Source organism: Ixodes scapularis, unplaced genomic scaffold (genome assembly GCF_016920785.2).
Source record: "Ixodes scapularis isolate PalLabHiFi unplaced genomic scaffold, ASM1692078v2 PGA_scaffold4__175_contigs__length_147842914, whole genome shotgun sequence".
Taxonomy (NCBI): Eukaryota; Metazoa; Arthropoda; class Arachnida; order Ixodida; family Ixodidae; genus Ixodes; species Ixodes scapularis.
Window position 1 is genome coordinate 72,350,235 of NW_024609879.1, and position 9,872 is coordinate 72,360,106.

Below are 9,872 nucleotides of genomic sequence, written 5' to 3' on the forward strand. Positions count from 1 at the left end.
GTGGTTTTAGTGACATATTTGTAATCTTGTATCCTAGGAGTAATCACAAATCTGGCTTACAAAATACTGTAAAGCTTCAGTCTTATACAAGTGCTATATACCGGCCCTAACTTATATAAATTTATTTTCACGAAAGCATTTTTATATAAAAATAAGTTTTGCTGTCTTTGAACCTGTGTTTAAAAAAATCATGTTTTATGTATTTAGTATTTTTTACTATTTCAAATTATGTTAACTTTCTACTGCCTTAATCAAATATGTATTTTCTTGTATTTTTGTAGAAGTGGACAATGGACAATAGACCCGAATCGACGAAACAGTAGTTTCGCTGGTTGACTTTACTTTATGCAAGGCATTTTAGGCTTTCAATTCCAAGGGCAGTGGCGTGTCAAGCTTTAATGAGGTGACGGGGCAACGGGAGCTGGCCTTGGAGGCGCTAGGAAGGGGAAAGGGTTTTGTGAACATACCACCATCAAATATTAATGTCTGACCCCACCCCTCCACAATTTCGACTACATCCACTGGCTACGCTTGCTTTTTTCCCTTTAATTTGAATCGGGAGACTTGAGTCGTCTGAATAGTGTGCGTTATTTCACTTTAGTTTACATGATATTCGCGTATCACTTATTTTCTATGTTTTCAATTCGTTTTTTTTCCCCCTACCGAAGATTTTTAGGACTAAGATTAGATAATAGACCCTTTAAAATTATGAGCCATTCCACTCAGTGAAGGTGAATGACCAGACAAGCTGCTTATCACACGACACGAACCCGCCCCCAGGAGCTGGAGGGAACTAGACACGCGTGACGGGGCCGCCACCCGACTGAAAGTAGACACTCGCGATAGGACCGCCACCCCCGGGAAAGCGGAAGGAAAGGAAACTAGGCCCACAAGCACTTGGAACGACGACAAGGAGAGGGCAGTGCGAGCTTTGTCATGGCCGGCCGCGGGTCGCACAGCGGCAAATCTTTGCGAAACCTTTATTATCTACCTGAGAGTCCACCCCATACAAAAAGGGTCTATGGTCGTCTATGGAAAATTATATGGCAGGCTATAACCCCCTATGGCTTTCCACGGTTGGCCATAGAAATCCATAAGGACAGCTACAGTCAGCTATAGAAAAATCTATGGCGCTGGGTCTAAGGACTGGGAACCAATACATTTTCTTTACCCGCCTATAGAAAATTCTATGGTCACAAGTCTCAAATTTCGGAAACAATAAATTGTCTTCAACTGTCTGTAGAAAATATTATGGCCCTGAGTCTAAAGGCTGGGAACCAATAAAATTTTTTTAGACGCCTATAAAAATTGTAGGGCCACATGTCTAAAGAGAGCGAACCAATAAATGTTCTTCACCCGCCTCTAGAAAATTCTTTGGCCCCGAGTGGAAATTAATAAGTTGTCTTTACCCGTCTATAGACAAATTTATGGCCCCGAGTCTAAAGACTAAGAACCAATTAATTTTCTTTCCACGCCTATAGAAAATCACTACCGGCGCTTACTTGACTAACAAACAATAAATTTTCTTTCCACGCCTGTAGAAAATCACTACCGGCGCTTACTTTTTTAATAAAAACACTCCACGTTAAAAAATAAATCAATACTAAATTTCTGTAATGCCGGTGACAAACCATGACCCGAAATATGTTCTCTGCTGTTGCAACGAGTTGTGAAAACCAGTAATATTGTTTGTTTGAAAAATCCATTAAAATACTTGTGCAACAATTAAAATTAGTTATTACTCCCCAAAAGTGAAAATAAATTACACTGGCGCCGAACACTGCAATCAAGCAATAGCTTGATTGCCATCTTCAGCTCCAGTGTACTGTATGTCATCACTGCATTGTCAACTTGATTTATCAAACTTATTAAAATATAAATAATAAATTTTAGTTTATTAGCCTAATTATCTTTATTTGCTTTTTTCAGGGTGTTGAATTATGAGATGGGGGCTATTCCAAGAGACAATTCAAATAATGTATCAAGTGCGAGTAATATTTGCTCCGCCTCTCCGTGTTTTTGCTACAAATCATGGGTCGCCGGCAAAGTCGGATTCAAAAATTAGTTTGCCATGTATACAGCTAGTGCGAACATGGCATATGTAGAGAGGGGTCCGTTGTCGCTGTGTAGTGTGAGGTAGTGTTCTGCTTGTGTTCTGTGTGTTCAGAGATGAATGTGTATCTACTACGTAGCATTCACAAGTCGGGGGAACTTGAAGTAAAAGTTTTTGTAGAGTTTGCTAGCTAAAGAGAGCCTTAGGCTAAGCCATAGAGAAGTCTTTAGCCAACCGTTTGACAAGCTAAAGAGCGCTATGGCTGGACAGCGATAGGGCCATAGACAAAGCTAAAGACGCCCACAAAGGCGACAATAAAAATGCTAAAGACAGCCATAGAAAATTCCTTAGCTAATTGGGCCAAAAAGCTAAAGCCGACCATACAAAGAATTTTCTATAGCCGACCATAGGACGTTTTTGCATGGGACTCATGTTGAACATGGTGCCTATTGATAACTAATCTACGGAATAGACCCATTGTTAAATTATCCAATCATCAAAAAGAAAGCAGGGAATGGTGTTCCACGCGCGGCACGTGCCGGCGTTCGCAGCAGTAACTGTTCTAAAGCAAAAGCCTAAAACAAATGACACCTTGCAGGCGCGTTCATCAACGCTTTATTTTGGTTATTTACTTCGAATCGTTTTTACGGAGAAGGCGTGCGCGTGCGGCGCATCCCGCGTTGCTAGCGTAGGGTTTTTAGTCAGGACACACGAAAAATCTACGGAACCCTAGCCATAAACAGCTTCACAGTGAAACGTCCGCGCCATCGCTTGTCCGCCATTGCTTGATCAGACACTGTGAGAATGTCTTGGACACGAGGGTTGCGTCGGCGTTCGGCGACTACCCGGATCCAATCGCGTGTTTATGCCCAGGAAATGGCGACCATCAGTCTGTTCCTTGATGGAGTTTTAAAAGAAGCCTACTAACTTTTTTTAATTAATTAAAATAAAACTGTGGTTTCAAATAGAAACTTGCTGAGCGTCCTCAAAAACAACGATATAAAAAGATCTTAAAAAGACGTTGGGCACGTTGAAAGCGCTCTGGTGCACTAAAGTTATCAGTTTTGCAACGGGCGCAATGCTGGTGGTGAAAAAATGCGGATGATAGACGGAAATACCACGCATGAGAGTATTCGTACCACTAGCATTGCGCAGTTTCACGAGCGGGAACTTCGGCGCACCACCGCGCGTCTCACCCTCCCCAGATCTTTCTCAAATTTATTTACTTAGTTATTTCTGATTACGCTTGGGAAGGGTTTAAATGGAACCGTATCTTTATCTTCAGTAATTAAAACCAGTGATTTAACAAATTATTGGTATATTTATCCCAGTTATTGTGACGATTATCCTCTTCTATTATGTCCCCCTTCGCGTATAACTCATCCGTAAGACACATATTAGAGTACCATTCTCGGCTTTTTACAGCGGAGCTGTTAAGGGCTAGTTTCCCCAGGATCGTGTCCTCCGCAAACAAATGTCGACACAAAACTCTGGTAGCGTTTGTTGGGTTTACCGGTTGTCCGCTTGCCGCCGTCGCTCATAGATGGCGCAACCTTCCCAGCCTTTTCAACCTGGCGTTTTTTTATTTTTTATTTAGGAATACTGCAGGTCAATTGCGGCCCAAGCAGGATTGGGGATTACAAAAGTGGAGTAAAAACAAAACGCAACACCAGGTAATCTGTAAAATGGGAGAGCGGAACAGGAAAAAATTATGCAAAAATTGTAGTAACGCACATGTAACAGCTCACAACAAAGTTGGGAGGAGTGGCGGTAGTGGAGAACAGGAAAATAAAACACAATGCAAAGAGTTACACATCAAACAAACGCTCAATCGACTCCGAAACATTGTCAGATATAAATATGTGATGAGGTAGGTTGTTCCATTCCGTTATGGTTCTGGGAAAGAAGGAGTATTTAAATGCATTTGTTCGAGCGAATAATGGATTTATTTTATGCGGATGGTCATGCCTTGTGCGCCTAGTCGAGGATGGGTGAAGAAAGGACGACGATTCAAGCCGGAGTTTTTTAAACCAGAGTTGATAAAGAAATTTTAGTCTAGCTAACTTCCTTCGTAATTCAAGAGAGATGATGTTGTTACTCAGAATTAAGGCAGCAGGTGAGTCATGCGGGTGGTAGCGATTAAATATAAAACGAGCTGCTTGCTTCGGAACATCTTCCAGTATCTTGATATCTTTTTTTGTGAATGGATCCTAGACTGTACAGGCGTATTCTAACTTCGTTCTTATCAATGTGTTATAGGCTAAAAGTTTCACATGAGAAGGCACGTGCTTAAGGTTGTGCCTCATCATGCCTAGTTTTCGACGGGCAGCTGCACAAACGTGTTCAATGTGTGAGGACCAAGATAAGTTGCTAGAAATTGTTATACAAGATATTTAAAGCTCATCGTCCGAGAGATGTAGTTATCACCAATAAAGTATTCATACTGACGAGAGGACTTTTTGTTAGTGATGCGCACGTACAAGGACTTTTCTTGGTTAAGCTTCATCTTCCAACGATCGCACCAGCTAGAAACTGCATTAAGACATTCGTTCAGAACAACTTGGTCCCTAGTAGAGTTAATATCCTTGAACAATAGACAGTCGTCCGCAAATAAACGAATACTCACGCTTTTATCTATACAAAAAGTGAGGTCATTAATAAAAATTGAAAAAAGAAGAGGGCCAAGGACACTTGCTTGCGGAACACCCGAAATTACAAGAAGAGGATCAGAATGGTGACCGTTTACATTGACGAATTGTTTTCGCATTTGAAGATAAGCTGAAATCCATTGAACAACTGTGCTGAGAACGCCAGTCTCATTTAGTTTGTATATAAGACCGGAATGAGGAACTCTGTCGAAGGCTTTGCTAAACTCAAGGAAGATGACGTCGACTTGACCGGGCCTATCTACTATAGAAGCAAAAGAATGAATAGTTTAAATGAGCTGAGTAGTAGTAGAAAGTCCCTTTCGGAACCCATGCTGAAAAGGCGAGATTATTTCATGTTTATCGAGGATATAATTGATGTAATTAGAAATTATATGTTCCAGTAGTTTACACGAAGAGCTGGTGAGTGAAATTGGGCAATAATTCGTTAACATTGTACGGTTTCCTTTTTTAAAAACGGGTAAAACCCGAGCAATTCGCCAATCTGAGGGAACAACGCCACATGAAAATAGCGTCTGGAAGATAACAACAAGGAATTTAGAAATCCACTCAGCGTAACGACGAAGAAATGCATTTGGTATATCATCAGGACCATTTGACGATTTAGGTTTGAGGTTAAGTAGCATAGAAAAGATACGTTCAAACGTGATGAACTCTCAGCTTATTTCAGTTTCTTCGTTAAAGGAGGCCTGTCTAGTGTAAGACTTCGAGAACACTGACTGAAAGGAAAGATTAAACTCCGTAGCTATTTGTAGTTTGTCGTGAATCAACATTTCCCGAATTTCGACATAATCGACAGTTTTTTTATTTGATCTGAGGTGTCGCCAGAACTTCGCGGGATCTGTCTTAAGGAATCGTGTGAGTGTATTGGAATGATAGATTTGTTTACTTGTGTGAATTTTAGCTGCTAGTGCTCGCTTTAGGCAGGGGATGGAGGAACTGTGAACTGGACTTCTACGGTTTCTTTTTACTTTCCGTACTAGATGAATTATTTCGCGTGTCATCCAGGGGTTTTTGCGGCGCATATATTTACTTTATTACTTTTACTTGTGGCCGACTATTACTTCATTCCCACCACAGTACAGCTTTGCAGGTCTTCCTTTTTCACCAAAATGGAAAGGCTGAAAGCTATTTTTTAAACAATTATGTAAAGCCTTAAAAATACTCTATACACTAAAGTGAGATAAACGACAATATGCACCCTGACTTAAGTGCATTCATTGAAATTAAAGAAAAACAAAAGCACGCTTATTCATGGTGAAAAAAACAGAGGAAGGCTGGGGGCAGACATTTTTCTAATGTCGCCACGTTTGCACCACCCACTCCCCTTCCTGCCTCCTATCGAAGCCAGCTCCCACCGCCCCTTCCCTTCCCAAGCCGGACGCTTGCAACGACATTGCCCGTAGCACTTCAAGACTAAAATGTTTTACATTAAAGCCAACTCGCGCGAAATCTTTTTTTCTATTATTGGGGTTTAGAGGGACACTACAACGAAATTTCGGCGCTCATTTTTTGGTCTATATGTGTTCAGAAGAGCAGTATCACATCGAACATACCAATATCTTGTTTAAAACAATTCCCGAAAAAGAATTTTAAAACAAATTAAACGATTAGCAAAGAGCACCTGGTGGATGTCGCTAACGCCTCGCTTGTAATGCCCGTTTAGGAACCTTGACAGCTAGTGACGGAGGTTGTCTCGCCTCCAGCCACGACGAAAGAAGAAGGGAAGGAGGAAGTCCCCTCTTTCTGAGAATGCCTTTTGTGTGTCGCAGAAGTCACTATTGTCCCCCTACAAGATTATAGAAGACTAACCCGTCACTCAAAACTCGTACAAAAGCAGCCGCTGCGGTGGCTGGAACGACTAGGCCAACCTCTCGACGTCAGCCTCGCCGTAGCTTTGCTCGTTTCGAGACGACCTACGTCCCGATTGCTTTGGATGTCACGTGGTCTCCGTTGGGCCTTCTCCGAGCGCTTGCCAGAGGGGGCCGTTTATAACGAAAAATACAGCCACCAGGATCAAAATACAAACGCGCGATTGTCATTTACGGATATTGTGGATCATATTCAACCTATTTTTGAACACGACGGGAATATTTAAAATTTCGTTGAAGTATCCCTTTGATGTTTGATCAAGAGGTCAAACAATGCACCCGAATCGACAAGACGATGGTATGTCGATACGAAAAACAACGTAAAGCTACCGAAAATATAACAAGGTGAAAGCTTGATTAAGTTAATAGAAAGTTAACATCATTGAAATAAGAAAAAATACGAAGAAATGAAAATGTTCCGTTTTAATTAACCTTGCTCAAAAACTGGGTAAATTTAATTTTTTATGAAAATGAGAAATTAATTTTTTTGTAAATATATCGTGAAAACAACTCAAATTAAACGAAACTGGTACCAGTCCATCTCACCTGTATAGGAGTGTACGTGTGGACTATTTAGTAAGCAATATATTTTATTATTCCAAAGATACAAACTTCTAAATATGTCACCAAAGCGTCAAAGGTACGATGATTGTTATTTTTTATTTCTGGCAATAAAATTCCCAAAATGATTACTTCAGACAAGAACGAAACGACCGTGCATTTTACGTTTATTAGAAAAGAATTATTCCGATCTATTTTTTTTTTCTTTTTATATTACCTATCTATAACAAGAACTAAAAAAACTGGGTTCCGAAATAAGCAGCAAAAAATGTTGCCTTCCCCTAATACTGTGCTTAAAAATTTCAGCGGAAAAAATTAATTTTATATACGTAAACTTGTAAGGAGCAGTTTTCTTTATTACTTAAGTGTGGCCATTATATATATATTTTTGAAGCAACTCAAAATACCTATCCCCATACACGCGTTCAATTTGAAATAAAGCCATCAGTTAAAGTTTGTTGTTGGTCCTCCCGGTAATGTGGGAGGCGGCTTCCGCTCCGATGGTCTGAAGCGTGGTGGCACGAACGTCAATGAGTGACGGGTCGACTCACGGCTTGTAGAGAACTATGTGCATTTATTTACACTCTAGTTACAAGTCCTTTGGGAGACCATCCTGCCTCTTCTAAAGTCTCGACCCCCGTCCCTAATTTCTCTCAATCAAATCCCAAGTTCGAATCCCTCAAAATCGTCTCCGCAGTCTTTTTCTAGGGACGTAGGGACCTCCTTTCCCCTCAGGAACCGACCAATCTCTTCAAATTCCACCACTCACACGTGGTACAGTGTTCTCCAACGGTTGGCGAGCTGTCATCCTGGCGCTCCAACCGCCAAACCCAAATTGCTTGTAGAGTTGTTCCCTGCAATTTTCCCAGTCTGACTGGCGCCAACCGCTAAGCTATTGCATCGGGCAAAAAGCGACAATTTTACACCAAGCGGCAAAACCCTCTATATACGGGCAAATTCGGCTAAAAGCCACGAGCAGCTGCAAGAACGGGCTGTCCCAGGGATCTGTCTGAGCAGACTCCCGAAACCCGAGACGTTTCTTAACGACCGCGAGAGAACCGCTCACACCTCTCGGCCGCTCTGCCCACGCAAATGCTCCCTTCAAAACCCCGACACCCACAAAGAAAGCTAAAAAAAAAAAACAAAGCCGACGCAACTCTGGAAAGTTCTAACAAACGAGCACACCTTAATAAATAAGCATGATTCCTATAGACGTAACTCCATCCGTTTATTACAGGCAACGCGGACCCGGATGTTACGACCGTACCCCACGCAACGAATCGTTGGACAGCGAAATCCTGGAATAATATTTGCAAGAAAGCACACTAACGAAGACATTATAAAAAAAAAAGAAAAACTAACAGAAAGTTGGCATTTTGTAGCCCCAAAAAGCTAACAGTCAAACAGGTGTTCTTACCTTTCCGAATTACTCTGATTGATTTTTAAATTTAAATATTCATAAAACTTGGAGCTATTTAAATGCAAACTCACTCTCAATCATATCACAGAATAAAATACAAGTTCGATGGTATGTTGGTCATTTTTAATAGAATGTTGAAATTAATCTTGCAAGGATTTGAGCACCTATCGATTGTTGTAATAAGCCTCGACGTGTTGAAAATATAGAATCAAACTAAAAGTCAATATGATCTGTCGATATTAGGATAATTTTCGCACACATGTTGAAACCACCTGTCCTAGCTGTGAAGGGATTATTAAATTTCGTAAACTTTTCAGAGTTCAACTCACTGACATTTCTTTCTCGTTAAAACATGACCCACTCAATTTTCTAGATTTTTGTGTACAGACAGTCATTGTCCAGCAGTCAGAGAGCGTATTTTTCTTTCTGATACTGTGCATAAATTCGAAAAATTATATATATATTTTTTTTCTATCTACAGCAAGACGGAAATTTGGGGCTCGGGAACGGCGACAGCCACGCCCGAGCCTATTCTTTTGGTATAGACCCCACTCTGGAGCCGCTGTGGCACGGCCACTTATATTCGCACACACAAAGGAATTAAATTTCTCAAATCGGACGGCACAAATCTAGAGGTGCAGGCTGCACGAAAATGTCGACGTTTCTCCCCAAAAGGGTTTAGCAGAAGCTGCACACTGAGCGCACGGTAAAGAACTAATCACAGCCACTTTAGTGGCTTGTTTAGTGGAGATTCAGGGTAATATTGTAGCAGATTTTATGGGATAGGTTACATCCATGAATGTATTTGAACAGATTAGAAGTGCCGGGAGTAGAGTGTACTAGAAGGTACGAGTGGGGACGAGCTACAGGCTCCGCCCATGCTTTCAATTCCACGTCAAAATGTAGAAAGCGGTCAGGTGAAACTAGAGGTGAAACCAAGCCACTTCAATCACTACGCCACCTTCGCTGCGTGCGATCGAGCAACGACACGGGTCAAGGTCATATGGGCAATATAGCCCCTGAGGGGCTATATTGTATTTCTTGTGATTTTGACGTGAGAGGTAACGTCAAAGCACCCCGACACGGCGACGCCATCTTCGACGACGTTACGCGACGCCAAGATGCTGTCGTAAGGCCGTCGTGACGTTGTGTCGCGTCGAGCACGGCGCCGTTTAACGACATTAAGTCTAGCGCGGTCGTGACGTCGCGTTAAGGACGACGCCGTTACGCGACATCAAGTCGCCGTCATGACGCGGACGTGACATCCCGTCCCGTTGAGGACAACTTTGTTACACGACAAG

General features: G+C 41.7%; 1 protein-coding gene across 1 annotated transcript in view; it reads left to right on the forward strand.

The window, feature by feature from the left end:
• LOC115310917 (venom metalloproteinase antarease-like TfasMP_A) overlaps positions 1-8,458 on the forward strand; it is a 65,207-nt gene extending 56,749 nt beyond the window's left edge. The window contains exon 9 of the mRNA XM_029969403.2: positions 8,389-8,458. Coding sequence (XP_029825263.2) covers positions 8,389-8,458 — 70 coding nt within the window. The remainder of the gene's footprint in view (positions 1-8,388) is intronic.
• Positions 8,459-9,872: the final 1,414 nt, after the last annotated feature.